This window comes from Schistocerca serialis, chromosome 9, assembly GCF_023864345.2.
Source record: "Schistocerca serialis cubense isolate TAMUIC-IGC-003099 chromosome 9, iqSchSeri2.2, whole genome shotgun sequence".
Classification (NCBI taxonomy): Eukaryota; Metazoa; Arthropoda; class Insecta; order Orthoptera; family Acrididae; genus Schistocerca; species Schistocerca serialis.
The window spans coordinates 532,615,845-532,632,382 of NC_064646.1; the positions used below are offsets into that span (position 1 = coordinate 532,615,845).

The following is a 16,538-nucleotide window of genomic DNA, read 5'->3' on the forward strand; positions in this document are numbered from 1 at the left end:
TAAAGGAGCTGTTGTTATATCCACTATCTATAGGAAACACAAACAGGAGCTTCTGTTTTTTTTTTTTTTTTTTTTTTTTCATACCTACTGCAAATGCAAATGAAAGCTTTTGTATATTCGGACATGTGTTCTCTCGGAAAACACTGAACATAAAGTAAATCATCTAGCTGACAAGGTAGTTGGCAACATCAGCACACGGCTTTTGGAGAACGGATTAATACTTCATTGCCAACAACTGAACTCTTGTAAAATAGAAATAGTCTTGTCCTGAGTTGGTCGAACAGACATTTTAAATTCTTAAGACTGAAGATAGATGAAAAGCTCTCTCAGAAGTATCATGTTCAACACCTTAAGCAGAAAATGAACACCTCTGTCTTCACTATACACTATGTCTTGGACACAAACACAAAAGCTTGTTTACTTTTGCTCTGTTATCTCATATGGTGTTATAGTTTGGGGCAATTCTGTGCACTTCGCAAGAATATTCTCATCCCTGAAAAATGCAGTCAGCAAGCTCTGCAGTGCCAGCTTGTGAACATTCAGGGTTGCCGCAAGTTTCCCCAAGTGACGTTCCCCGATTTCCAGCAACTTTTAGCATTTTTCCCTGACAAATTTCGAGGTCTCAAGAGCAAGTAAAGACATAAGTTCACAAAAAAAAATGTAAGGACTTCTGTATTTCTTCCCCTCATGAGCAAAAATCTTAAGTACTAATGTCAGCATCTTTTGTAATGAACAGTTTTTAGATGGAGAAAGAAAGACGATGGTATATAATATTCCATGAAGACCACTGATGTTATTTTATTTCAATAAAACTAAACATATTTGGTGACACAAATACGCATTTCCTTGGAGTCGCAAGACAGATTTAAAATACCTACACTGATTTCAGAAATAACCTCAGAAAAAAGTAGGCCTATTGAAAGAAGTATATAAGGCAGGCCAAAATATACAGGTACATAGCATACAAACCGCCTGTGACTGCCGCAAGTTGTTCTTCCTATCACTCATACTTTCTAATATACAGGGTGTACATTACATCTGGGAACACTTTCAATTATTTATTGCACAAGAACCAAACATAGCACAGATATCACACATATGTCATTTTGAAGAGAAACCCTGAAAGTTCTTTTTCATGTATACCACCACAGCATACTTTGGTGATTTGCCGATAGCACCAGTCATAAACATGGCAAGTTCAGGTGCGGAGTGAGCTTTCTGCGTGTTGGAGTTCGACAAAAAAAGTGTGTGCTACAGCTGTTCAATGGATGTTTAGAACAAAGTACAGTAAGAAACCACCAATAAGGAAGGCACAACAAATTTATTATGACCAGTTGCTTGTGCCCAGCACAGAGAAGCAGACATCCCAGTGTGAGTGAAGTGAATTTGGATTGCATACCAGAGACATTCATAAGGAGTCCAAAGAAATTGGTGTGTCGTGCATCCCATGAACTCGAAATGGCTCCACTGACTGTGGCAAGTCATGCGACAGAAGATGTCTATGAAACCATTCAAATTGGAGCTAGGGTAGAAGGTCAATAACAACGACAAAGACAAGTGTTTTGAGTTTTGTTCACAGTTGCAACAATTGAATAAGGACGGGGATGGAATTTTTGATCGCTTAAGTTTTAGCAATGAAGCCACTTTTCACACTAATGGGAAAGTGTACAGGCATAATTGTCGAATCTGGGGTGCAAAGCATCCACACTAATACATTGAATTTGGGTGTGATTCGCTAAATGTAAATGTTTTTTGTGCTTTGTCGTGTCGAAAACTGTACGGGCCATTCTTCTTCGCCAAGAGAACTGTCACTGGATATTCCTACTCGGATATGTTGCAGCAATGGCTGATGCCTCAGATGCAATTGGGCTCTCCGTTCATCTTTCAGCAGGATGGGGCTCCACCCCATTTTCATTGTTAAGTTTGTGGGTACCTGAATACGGAGCTGCTGCATCGATGAACTGGCCGTGCTACAGAAGGGAACAGCTGTTTCATGAAATGGCCTCCCTGATTACCAGACCTCACTCCGTGTGACTTTTTTTCTGTGGGGACACATTTAAGATCCGGTGTATGTATGGTCTCTACCACGTGATGTAGCGGAGCTCCGGGAGAGAATACGAGAAACAAATATCACAATCGACGATGCCATGCTGGGACAGGTATGGCACGAATTCGATTACTGTATTGATGTCTGCCGGGTCACTCATGTTTCGCGTACTGAATGTTTGTAAAAAAAAAAAAAAAAAAAAAAAAAAAAAAAAAAAAAAAAAAAAAAAAAAAAAAAAAGATATGTACATCCTGTATAAATTATTTTCTAAGCCCCAAAATGTACTAGAATAAATAAAATGTTTATAAAACAATGTACCGCACAATGTACTTGCAGTGAGAAAGTCACAATTCCTGAACTCCATCGCCCATGGCCTCTGGCCTGCGAGGAGCACCACAGTCCTGAGTCCTCGGATAAATCACGAAAACCCACTGCATTATACCACACACAAACAGAGCCGGCCTGGGAACAGATCGGCGAGACTAGATCCGATGGGCAGGGCTTGCACATTATTGGGAAACGATGGGCTTCAAATCGGCAGACCCAATCCGTTAGAGAGACCCACAGAAATGACCTGTGGTTTTGGCCCATCATGGAAGTCCATTCATGTGGCCAGCTTTACACAAGTCACTGACATTATGTTGACGAAATGAGATGGTGGTGGTAAATCCATCAATTTGTGCAAATACTCTGAGAATTAATGCTAATGAAGATAGGTAGCAACTCACCGTAAAGATGATCGCTGAACCATGGACAGACACGTAGAAAAGACAATCACACTCTCACAACTAAATTTTTGGCCATAGCCTTTCTTGGAAAATAACACACACACACACACACACACACACACACACACACACACACACACACACACACACACACACACACACACATATTCACACAATCACTCAGACACAACTCGTGCACATATGACCGTTGTCTCCAGCCACTGGGTCAACAATCTCCAAGAATCATATCAAAACAAACCACCCCTCACGCCTCCCATCGGCAGCTACTAGGCTAGTGGCAAGAAGTGGTGGCAGCACTGACTGCAAGCTGAGGGGAGTGGTAGGAAGTGGAGAAGCAGTAAGAATGAGGGAGTAGGGAAGCGGTGCATGTATTAAGCTGCACCCAGCCAGCGACGATGCAGGAAATCCCAGTAAACAAACTGTTTCATCTACTGAGACAAAAAACTAGATTTCTCCAGGTTTTTTTTTTTTCCAAATTTCCCAGCAGGGCAGAAAAAAAGAGTGATACACCTAAGTATTCAAATCCACACACAAAGGTTACCTTGTGGTATGCTAGAATTCCGCACAGGAGGCCCTCACAATACATGAGAACTTCTCTATGCAACATGTAATTTATCCTAATTTCTCTTAATTTCATATTTTATTAATTCTGTAATTTTTTGTTTATAAATTTTATATTCAGCTTTCTGTAAACTAGGTACCACCTCATCCCACGAGCTTTGGCTCAAAGTCTCAAGATATGCGATAAAAAAAATAAATGTCAATCCCAAAACCTCACACGCCAATATAATGATCTGCATGCAATCATTCTGTTGATAATGGCACATTAAATTTGGGGGGGAAAAAAAACTGATGTCCTTGATAATTCAAAGTTGTCATTTAAAGTCACAATTCTATGTATTATAGAACACTGTACAGGAAAAATGGAGTTGTAAATGTAGCTGTGTTTTAGTGAAAACAACGTTTTTTTCAAATGATGGAGAACCAATGGAATACTTGTTGGTAACATCTGCTCTATACCATAAAACAGCACAGTACGGCACTTTATGAAGTTTAGTCAAAGGCCTGTTTTGTGAGATAATTTCTTTCTGGAAGTTGAATGCATTGCTTCCGTCACCAAAGCAGGCGTTAAAAAAAAAAAAAAAAAAAAAAAAAAAAAAAAAAAAAAAAAAAAAAAATGCATTCAGCCCACTCACATCATTACATCATCAGTGCAAACCAGACGATATTTCTCGTGTAAATCTACACAGCTATCTGGCAGTTCACACTTAAGGATACATGGCATTTTTCCAGCTCAATATTATGTAAAAATCAACACCTATTTCTTTCAGGCACTGTTTATAATGTATATGTTTTAAGATTTTTTTGTTGATATCAGGTAATAGAGCACACTTTCTAAACAAATTAGAAGTATTTTGAATATTTTTGAACCTGCTTAGAGTTATTTAAAAAAAGTAACAAGGAAATTCTTCCTCAAACTGAGGTACCATTTAATCCAATGTTATACATTTGAAGGAGACCAAATTTTTACCAGACATGCATGACATGGCTGAGGTACTAGACCTATTTAATTCCACCTATTACGTATATTACAAGGATAAAAAAGTATCACATCTTACATTTAATATTTATAATTTTTTCCTAATAAAAATGTTATTTTTTCAATGATTTAGCTGATTCTGCAATAAAGCTTAGGTCTACTACATAAGTATGGACTACCGAAAGTTACAGAAAAAATTAGAGCAATGCTTTCTAAACTTTAGGAAATATTTGTACCTGAATTCTGAAGAAAACAACTTGCGGGAAATTGCGAATGAACATATGAGTCCAATTAAACTGTGCCTCAGAACATTCCTGAAGCATAGTCTACATCCTGCAGCCTTTCTTCATCTTCAAGCTTCCTCTTGGCATTCCTTTTAGCACTTCTTGCTTCTTTGGTAACTTGAAGAGCGAATCTTTCAACTTCATGCACCCGTTGTCTGTCACACAGAAGAAATTGATCTTTCATATTAGAGCCACATTTTATGCCTAAATTTCTCAGGACTTCCTACCTTCCTATCACTCCATCATTGAAACATAGCACACCATCTAGTACACCAACTATTAATTTATTTATTCCTACAAAAACATTCTTGAGTAATCTTTCCCGCATGGAATGGTTGAAACTTTCATTTGTATTCTGAGTGCCCCCATGAAGACATTTACCGTATTTACTCGAATCTGAGCCGCACTTCTTTTCCGGTTTTTGTAATCCAAAAAACCGCCTGCGGCTTACAATTGAGTGCAAAGTAAGCGGAAGTTCTGGAAAATGTTGGTAGGTGCCGCCACAACTAACTTCTGCTGTCGAATATATGTAGCGCTACACAGGCATGCTTTGCAGGCACAAAGATAAATACTGGCGCCAAACCCTCTGCATGAGTGTATTAAAAAAAAAAAGAAAAAGAAAAAGGGGTGGCAGACAAGTCTTTCCTCCGCCTCGAGTTTTGACCACTGCATTTTCATACATTATCCAACGAAGTAAATACAAATTCCGTATTGTGCACCTTTGAATGTAGCAGCATTTCAATGCACTACGAAAATCCCACTGCCAAGACTGTTTGGGATGTTTGTCAATATGGCCAACTCTACGTTCTGAATTTTTTCCTAACTGTGAGAAGAGATGGTTCCTTATAGGAACTTTTATGAATTGTGAATAGCATGCAGTATTCTCTTCACATAAGAATAATTAGAATATAAACATTTTGCCATGTATTCTTTCGTGTTTGCTGCTAACTCATTTAAATCCTGTCTGCCTAATAAACTACGAAACTAGAGTGAGACAACAGCAAACGCAGAAAAATATAGATATCATCCCATGTTTATATCTGTATTATTCTTATGCCTAATAGTGATACAGTCAGAAATGAAGCACGGCAATTGACTAGATTTTTAAATCTAAGATGACTAATTTCAATGCAGAATGTAATGTACTAAAGAGGTGCCTGCAAAGATTTTCAAACGGAGAAAAATTTTCGCTAAACTCCCGTTCAGAATATCTTCTATCATACGCTGTCTATTATTTGTTTCTTGTTAATCATTCTCAAAGAAAGCAGGAGTGTAGGTAACAGCAAATAGCAGTCTCTTGCCATTGTTTCGCTAACGAAGTACGCGAAAGAGGAAGGGTACCCGTATAATACGGATGGAGCGCCTGACGCATAATAATGGCTACCTGGTAAAGCTTAACTACTGAGCTTACGACTCGAACCAAACTACTGTAGCTGTATCGTCATTCATTTGACCTAAATTGTGTCTCATATTACAATGGACCAACTTTGTTTCGATTTGGAGGTGCGGCCTAAAACTTTTCTCTCCCCTTGAATTTCAAGTCTCAAATATCAGGTGCGGCTTAGATTCGGGAATTTTTTTTTTCCTGGATTTCGAGTCTCATTTTTCAGGTGCATCTTAGATTCGAGTAAATGTGGTACTAAGCAAAACAGGGTCCACTCAGGTCTCTAAAAATTGGTTTTATTTCATTCGTAACAGGCTCAAGAAGATAATGCTTATGATATTTTGATAGTATATTTGACCACTTTCTTTTGCTTTTTGGTAACCACACCTAAGAATCTGCTCCTTTAGTGCAAAGTCCATGAACAGTGTGGTCATCTGTGGACAACTTATGAAAGTAGGTGGCCCATACAGCTTTCCTCATTGCTGTATCATCATTCAGAGGTGCAGTTTGTCTAATGGCCAGTCCTTAATACCTCTGAAGGAGGTCTATTTCAGTTTCTGTCAATCTGTCTCAGCCAGACAGAGATTTTCCATCAGATAGCAATTTTCCTTTCATTTCCCTTCTTAGCTTCCTCAATCTAGCACCCATCCTCTTTTGCACATGTCCACAACACTCCAGTTTTGTTACGAAGCTATCACCATAAACATTGAACTCATTAATTTTATTGAAAGCTTTAGATTCCCCTTCACCTAGGTACTTTGTATATCTAACGTTATAAACGGGCACTGACCTCTGAAATAATTTTAGAGCTCCATCACACTCCATACCTCTACTGTAACCATCATAATTATTATAACACTGATGTTCAATAATCCTTCAGTGTTACTATGGCAGGTGTGGCAATAATTAGATAAGCACTCAACATCAAAAACTTTTCCATTCTCCACAGAAGTAGCACTTAAAACACCATTCAAGGAACGATGTCCTCGATGTTGCCATGTCCCATCAAGTGCAACAGCAATGTCCCTTGTTTCACTAATATTAACAGTTTTTTCTACTGCACATTTCACAGATGCTTTAGACACAACCGTCAAGGCACCTAAAAGTATTCTTATGTACTTGCTGAACCTACTGGGAGGAGGAAGGTCAATCAAATGACAAAACGTTTGTGCAGCCTTTTTTTCCTTTTCCTATTGCACGCATTGCGTACACTAACTTCAAATTCACATCATATGAATTATGCACAATGTTCGAAGTCATTTTCGAGGTAGATTTATTGCAGGATCTACACAGACCAACTAATTTTGACGCTAAACCCTTCCTGCTACTTTGTTGTTCAGTTATTTCCAGACAGCCTACACCATCACATTGTTTACATTTTTCCACTTCCTTTATAAAAGAAGATAAGATACCCACACCAACAACAACAAATCCACTACAAACAGCGTCATTTTTAACACAAAAATTTGAATCACCAGGAGGCGTGCCATGTGCGAATTTCTTCACTGAAGAACTGACACGTACGTTACTTTCAACAGTGTGGCTTGTTTTGTTTGTCAACTGGTTACCACAGAATTTCCTTTTATCGAATTTCTTGATGTGTGGCACACTAAAAATATGTATTTTCACAAATATATGTAGCACTTGGGAAACAAAATTTAATTAACATGTGAACAAACTGCTTCAGAACACAAAAGTAAATACTTGCAAAGATAATCATTTACAGACGCTAGAAACCTGCACTGTTACCAACATATACAAAGTATCATACATATAATCGCTGGAAACAGAAAGAAAGTGCACAGTTCTTTTCAAAATAATACTGGTTTCTGTAACAGAAATAAAGGGGGCATGGCAGTATACAAGGTGCGAATGTAAAGTAATGACACTGATGTGAAAAAAAAATGTTGCTTACAGTTTTAGTCAATTTTCGTGTTGTCTCCTTCAAAGTTCCCTTCAGATTGCACACACTTTTTTTAGCACTTCTGTCATTGATGGTAACATTTCTGGAACTCATCTTCTGTAATATCCTCCAAGACCTTCGTGACAGCTTTTGGGACATCTTGTGTTGTTTGAAAATGGTGTCCTTGACCACCATTTTGACTCTTTGACAGAGAAAAAAGTTGCACAGAGCAATATTTGGTGAATAAGGTGGCTCTGGTAGTACTGAAATTTGTTTTGAGGTAAAAAATTATTGTACTGACAGAGCAGTATGGGATGGTGCATTATCGTGATGCAGAATCCAATTATCAGCAATGTTATTATTAGACGAACCGTTCCTCAATTGATGTGTAGCTCTCCTGCAATCATTTTCATGGATAACCTTCTATCAGATTTTACGAGTTCATGCACCCTGGCCAAGTTGACATCCGTCCGTGAGGTTGACAGTCGTCCACTGCAGTCTTCATCTTCAACATTTGTTCTGCCTTCACTAAACATTTTATGCCAATCAAAAACTTGAGCTTTTGACATAATCTCCTCTCCAAAAGCCTTCTTAAGCTTACCGTAAGTTGTCGTCGCGTTTTCACTCAATTTAACGCAAAAAGAAATGGCATACTGTTGCGCAATATTATGCAGTTCCATTTCTGTGATGAGAGACACTAACACGTGTTAACTTATTACAGCACAACTCATGACTGAGCAGTTGCTTCAACATGCCGCTTGGACTAGAAGCGGCTTATAGACCAAGGTCACAGATATTGTGCCTACGCAAGCCTGCAGGGGTGCCACACCTTGCAAAGAAAATCAGTCTCATTACTTTATTGTCGCACCTCGTACATGACCGTAACTTTAAAATTTGGTATGTATAGGTCTTTTTTCATTTCAAACCCTACAGTGTATATATCAATGTAATCAGGAAAGACTATAGAATTTAATAAAGTCATTTAAAAAATTTTGATTTTTCCACCATTTATAAGTATCCTGTATCCTTAAGTGTTCGGCAGAGGATTCATCGAAAAGCCTTCAGACTATTTCTGTAACATTCCACTCTTCAACAGCACTGGGGAAAAATATCATTTAAATCTTTCTGTGGGAGCTCTGATTTCTCTTACTTTATCACGATAATCATTTCTCCCTATGTAGGTGGGGCCAACAAAATATTTTGCCATTCAGAGGAAATTTCCTGAAAACATCTCATCATAACAAAAAACACCTTTGTTTTAATGACTGTCAGCCCAACTTGTATATCATTTCATGCGATTTCGCCAGCCGATCACAGCAGGTATTCAGAGCTTAGGACACATGATGTAGTCAACCAACAGCAACATCACTGTTAAGTAGCGCGAACACACAAACAGAAAAAGTTAATGGTTCAAATTAATGTAAATAGAGTTGCTAAACGAAACGCAAAGCCTTCACATATAATATTGGTCTATCAGATTAATACGCTGCAAGAGAAGCTAAGCTTTCACATAAAATGTTGGTCTTTTATGCGCGTATTACAATTTAAGATGTATCACACAAAGGTGCCAGTAAAATTTTTAATAACGACATAAATGTCTGATCTTCCAGGCTCAAAATTCATCTAAATGGCTCATCATCAAAGAGTTGATTTTTAAATGAGAGTCAAACACTTTGTGATTTAAGAAATTCATCGTACATTACCTCACATAGTTCTGGTGTAACTGCTAGAATGGTACATTGATGGTAACGATTTTCAACCCACCATTCGAAATATTTTCCCACGACCTGTTAGAAATAGGTTCGTTTCTGCAGTTGCCAGAGAGCGCCAGATGACAGGCATCACTGCGCAAGCGCAGCTACGATGTCGTAGGGAGCCCGCATGTTCGTACGTGTGAAACAATAAAAGATATTACATTATGTAAGAAACAAGACATCAGAGGATACTCCAAGAGAATCGGAATTTCATGGCCCATACTAAAATGTTCACATTTAAAGTGCAAATTTGTATGTCCAGAATCCCACGACCTGTTATTAAGCTTTTCTATGTGGTTTTTGGGATGTAAATTTTCTTCGAGTACCAGTACTGGCCTGTCTCATGTTTGGTTCTTTATTATGGCGTAATGCCAAATGTGCTAGAAGTTGAAAATGTGCACTTGAAATGCAGCAAACACAGTGTGTGGAATTAAACACTTTGTCTCAAATATATTGTCTGCCTTAGTGGAAAAGATTAATGAAAGAAAATTTCTTTGGCAAACCAACAAAAATAACTTCATTGTTCTAAAAGGCAATTAATGCTTGACTGTCAGAAAGATGGAAATAAAATAAAATCTGCAACTAATAACACAGTTTAGCCTTCCATAATTATGTGAATGTATTTTAATTCACTTGATAGCTCCCGGCCACAGAAATCTGTTTTGTCTTCATTTGACGTGGGAGCAGTAAATGAAGAGGAAACAGCAAAAACACTAAATGTAAAAATGGGTCACGTGGAGACTACCCACTTCCCAACTGTAATTCAGACTGTTCTGCGCATCAGTCCCGGATCTCTAATATTTCCGAACCGGGGCAATACCCCGCCATCCCCTCGAGCGTTTGAGATAGGACGTTAAAAAAAAATTTTTATGGATGATGTGACTTACCAAATGAAAGTGCTGGCAGGTCGACAGACACACAAACAAACACAAACATACACACAAAATTCAAGCTTTCGCAACAAACTGTTGCCTCATCAGGAAAGAGGGAAGGAGAGGGAAAGACGAAAGGATGTGGGTTTTAAGGGAGAGGGTAAGGAGTCATTCCAATCCCTGGAGCGGAAAGACTTACCTCAGGGGGAAAAAAGGACGGGTATACACTCGCGCACACACACACATCCATCCACACATATACAGACACAAGCAGACATATTTAAAGACCATTTTTTGTGGGGGTGTTGTGAGGGTGACATGGTATTAGAAGGTGGAAAGTGTAACATGAGGTTGAAATGAAAATGAAAGATAAAAATATATGGGTAGAGATAAAGGTGAACTAGAAAGCAACTGGAGATCTGGTATGAAAAAAGGCGAAAAAGTGTAGGTTAAGTTGAGACAGCAATGTGCATAAAGGTTAGGTGGTTGTGTTGCCGCTAAAACACGTTAAAGGACGGACAAATTCGGGAAAATTTCGAAAAAACGTGTAATATGTCTGCTTGTGTCTGTATATGTGTTGATGGATATGTGTGTGTGTGTGTGTGCGCGAGTGTATACCCGTCCTTTAAGTTCATTTTGTAGTGCACGTCTTTCTGAAGGGTCTGATGCATGCAACATGTGTGTTCGAGGAAATTTTTCGCTCTGTGGAATTGAAATGTGTATATTTTGTAATGGATGCCATCAAACCATATTCAGGACAGTGGAAATTAAAATGTCCTGTGGTGCCTCTCCTGTTTACAGTTGGCCGGTTTGACATTCTGTCCCTCTTTTTTTTTAAAAGAAAGAACTCTTCAGAAAATCTGCAGTCTTTGTTCCCTATCAGCTCACAACTTGCTGCTTTGTGTGACATAAAATTAAATATAGGATACATAAACCCAGTAAAGACATGAGACAAGCAAGACAATACATGTTTCTTCAATCCTTAGCTCCTAGAATTTTTTACCCTCTAATCTTGGTACAGCTTTACATGGAGTGCTTTCCTTCGGTGAAAGAATCTATTACCTCATCAAAGTTCGTCAAACATTTTGCTACACGAAAAGTCGAAATGTCGTTGTCTAATACTGAAAAAGCTGTTAATACAAATAGGACCAAAGACTGGTGTTGTTTCCTGATCTGATTACATCTATTTTGTCACTGTCTGCTAGATAAAACAAAATAGGCCTTTCTAATACTACAACAATTGTAATACACACAAAATAAATGAGACTGTTTTGGCACAAACGGTCTTTTTTGTAAGGACAGAAAATAATTCACAAAGTACCCATATCAAATGCCTATTAGGCCAACTACAAGCAAAAAGCTTTACGTTAGGAAATAGTTTCACACCTCATTCATACACTCCAGTTTCTCAAGCACGAGATCGAAAAGTAGTAGTATGAAATTTTTATACGAACTTGGAATCGTCATATTGTTCCATAATTTGTGTGATGCCCCCATTTCTTCTCCTTCATCATTCTAACAAACAGTCTTGTTATCACTAATTCTGTAACTATTCCTGCCAATGCCAAAGCTTATTTGCAGGTTAACTTCATTAACTCTACCAGAATCACCGGTTTAGCTATCCCGTGATTATTTTCCGGTTAGGCATTGTTACATGGTCGTACAACACGTTTTCCGTGCTTCTTCCAGAACAGAACCTAAAGTAGCTGCTAGCTGTGGACTGCACAACTCGCCCTTACTAGTATAGCGATCTGCCCAAAATTTTTTTGTCAAAATGTCATTTTCTTGTATACACCGAGAAGGTAATACGTAATCATTCTTACCTGTTATTCGTTTATTTCCACTCCTGTAGTCTGAATCTATGGATTCCGCTAGTAATTACAACAACGCTCATCATTCGCAAACACAATCAACCACACAATCAGACAGCGGTTGGCATTCATCCGTTCAGCCTTACTTCGCTCAGCTCTGTCAGATTCCACTGACAGAGGAAACATGTACACTACGCACGCATTCACAAATCAACTTGCGATTCATTCAAAATCAACTAGAATGTGTTAAAAATGTTCAAAAACCGACAGGGATGAGTTTCAAAGCAATATGAATAATCAATAAACTAACAAACTAACGTGCGCTGGATGCGAGTCGCTTTGTGAAACAAGGTTTCCTCCCCCCCCCCCCCCCCCTCAAGAATATGAATTTGCCCCCCCCCCCCCCTCCCTAGATTTGGACCTCCTGCGCATGTATAAATCTGGCAGCTTGGGCGCTCCAGTAAAATTTTTCCCGGTAGCATCTAGCTGCTTGCTGCGACTGCTTACACAGCCAACAATTTCTGTAGCCAGAAGCGGGAGAAGGTACTACTCAACTGTGCATGTGCATGATCGAGCTCGTAACTGTTAAAATGAATTTAATGTAAACAGTTGTGACGTCACGCTCAGCGGAGGCAAATTGCTGTTACAAAGCATTGCACAGTCTTCCTAAAGCCTTTGACACATTTTACTGTTGGCGTACACTTGTATGAGCACCGTTTTGTTGCTGTATATGGTGCATTTCCCTTGAAATTTAAGTTTTATTTTCGTTTTTTCTCTTGTTCATGTTTTATTGCTGCAGTATTGAGACACAGTAATATCCTTTGTTAGAGTATTGGTTCTTACCAATCAAAATTACAAAAATTTAACTGAAAACAAAAACAATGAAAAATTTCCCGGGTTTTTCCCCGGATCTTCTGGGTCGTATACACCCTGCATGTCCATGGCGCACTCCCCCTTCTTAGCAATAAAACAACATAAGTTGCTCTTCTTTGAATGCTTTTTCATATCCTCTGTCAACACTATCTGGCAAAGATACCATAGCACACAGGGCCATAACTGTAGTTCAACAGTGTTTCAGTGAAAATCTTTTGTGTGTTTTCAGTTGTATCGCCATCCACCATCTCACTTCCAATTTAACAGTAAACACTGAAACACTATGTTATGCAAATAACAACCAACCTTAGGCTACAATTCCCCATTGCAAGTCACCGACATCAAAAGAAAAATTCAACTGAGAAAATTGAAAAATGATGCAAACGACTGTCTCTCAAATAATAATGTATCACAAAGTTGACCAAATATTAGTTTACCAGTTACTGACCACTAATTTGCTCGGTTCTTTGCCATCAGGACCCTCTGGACCAAAGACATGTATTAGAACATACTTAAATGTTCCCTCTGGGTCGATATCCACATCAGGAACAGCGGCAAGCTTCTCTGCTGCTGTCATTAGTGTCCTGTTAAACAGGTGTTAAAATTATTCCAGAAATATTTATATACAACAGGTGAGAGAAGAGTAGTGGTGCAGTCACAATGTAAACAATACAATTCTGCCTCTAGGATTTATACTGGAAAAAATGTTTCCTTCAGAGAAATAATGATCTAATATTTGGATTTTGAAACGTGTGCCTATTAAGTAAATACAAGCATTCTGTGGAAGATCGTACACCATCCAAACCATAAAACTATCAATTAATTGTATCCAAAGGGAAACATACTTGAGAAAGCCATAAAATTACAAAGAGAGACAACTGCATTCTCGTAGAAAGAATTCGCTGGGTGAATTCCTTCATGTTTGGTGGACTCAAAAATATTTTTTAAAAACATTTATTGGTTATCGTTTAGAAAGAGCAGCCATTTTTGTTTCAGGCTGCAAGCATTCTTACACTTTTATAAGTGTCTGTGGTTTTTTAAATTATTCGGTAATGGATTGCCCCAGACCTTTCATATAAGAGGTATTTATTTCAGCAGACACTGGACTATAAATTAAAACCATGATCACCCTGCTGAATGTATTAGGGAATACACTTTTAATGTCTCAAAGTTGTTGGTTGTAAATTTAAAAAACCCATTTTTAATACTATCTTTCCAAAGAGTAGTTTCTTAGCCTTAATACATTTTGTGGTATTACACTACTCAGTACAGATACCTTTTTTTTTTTTTTTTTTAGAGAAACAATTATGACAAGCTTATACTATAAGCACTTTAAAAACAAATGTTTTGAATTTTTTCATTCTTTGGTCTGCAAATCTTTGTTAATGGACCAGATATAAATCTGAAAATTACACATTTAATAGACCTTTATGATATCAAACTTCTGTATAAATTTCAACCTTGAGATTCCATGGACAAAAAAAATTTCAAATATGAGTCAAAAATATGTTTCTTACTGTTTGCAATATCTGGGCCGATGGAAACAGTGTATAAATTACATAACTTAAAAATATCTAGGATAACTCTTTAAAAAATGAGACAATTCATTACATTATCCCGTTTTCAACTTATTTGTTTTTACTATGTTGTTTATTGAACAACAGAGATATTTCTTCACTCATGTTGGGCACAGGGTTAAATGTTCGCCTAGTCACAGTCATAAATTCCAGGGGAGAAGACAACTCCTTTAATGATTTTTAACGGGCCTCTCGAATTGATCCTTTTCAAATTTTTTAAACGGGGTTCTTGGTGCTGGTAAAATGTAACATCCACATCTTGGTTTTGACGAGCAATGTTACCAACTTTGGCAATCCACCACTGTTCGCCATAGACACAAGCCACTATGTCCTTCCTTTGAAGTGTCAGTGGTACAAGTTTTCCACAGTGATGACGTTCACTATCAGAGGATGTTGATGTGAACTTACAGTTGAGCAAGTTGTATGACTAAGGTATAAAACAATGAAAATATCAGGTGCCTTTAATCTTCTGACAAGTTTTGAATCTTTCCTCCAAGACATTGGCATAGAGTTCTAGTATTTCCTCACATTTAATGAAACATACGTAATCCCTTTTACCCATTCTTTATACAGAATTTGAACATTTCTTGACGTGTCCAGATTTGGTTCTCATAGGTCCGTTGCAGACTAGCTTTTGTGACAGCTCACTTTGTTGTACCCTTTATGCCATCACACTCACTCTTCCAAGGGCATGATGCAAAAAAGTGCTATTCTGCACCGAGCCAACGGTCTTTTTTCTTTGAGAAAGGAGATATTAATATTTGTTTGCTTTTATATTGGCTTGCAGCACCATCAGAAAAGTTCATCAGTTTGTTTATGGAACTGTCGTGCTGTTTTACGTAGTTTGTTAACTGCAGGTGAAAAGCATGCACTGCTGTAGCTTTGTGCTCAAAGTAATCATTTGCAACACAAAAACTATGACTCTAGTTTATCTGGATCTTTATAACAGAACATAAATGGACAAACTGTGGCCCGTTTGTTTACCCAGTGGTGCCCTTGTATTTCACTTGAACAACAAAGGAATAGTTTTCAGAAAAGTCAGCAAGAACTATACATTCATCAACTGCCAAGGTTTGCTTTTGTCCTTCAGAAATTTATCCTGACTTTGGCAATTAAATGACACACTATTGAGTTTTCAAGGTTAGTAACCAACACTTAGAAAAACTATTCTCGTTATTTTGAGACTCCATTGTTCAACTGCACACTTCAAGGGCTCATTATTAACTAAGTGTGAGTGAACAGATGTTGGTGGAAGGGGGATGACAACACACAAATTTGTACAGGCTTGTCTACATCTACATGGATACTCTGCAAATCACATTTAAGTGCCTAGCAGAGTGTTCATCGAACCACCTTCGCAGTTCTCTATTATTCCAATCTCGTATAGAGCGCAGAAAGAAGGAACACACCTATATCTTTCCGTTCGAGCTCTGATTTCCCTTATTCTATCGTGGTGATCATTTCTCCCTATGTAGGTCAGTGTCAACAAAATATTTTCACATTCAGAGGAGAAAGTTGGTGATTGGAATTTTATGAGAAGATTCTGTTGCAACAAAAAATGCCTTTCTTTTAATGATGTCCAGCCCAAATCCATTATCATTTCTGTGACACTCTCTCTCATATTTCGCAATAATACAAAATGTGCTGCCCTTCTTTGAACTTTTTCAATGTACTCTGTCAGTCCTATGTGGCAAGGATCCCACACCGCGCAGCAGAATTCTAAAAGAGGACGGACAAGCGTAGT

The 16,538-nt window shown here is 38.1% G+C and overlaps 1 protein-coding gene across 1 annotated transcript in view; it reads right to left on the reverse strand.

Moving 5' to 3' along the window:
• The window catches only part of LOC126419137 (14 kDa phosphohistidine phosphatase-like), a 45,231-nt gene that overhangs the window by 22,437 nt on the left and 6,256 nt on the right, over positions 1 to 16,538 (reverse strand). The window contains 1 exon segment of the mRNA XM_050086245.1: positions 13,666 to 13,801. Coding sequence (XP_049942202.1) covers positions 13,666 to 13,801 — 136 coding nt within the window.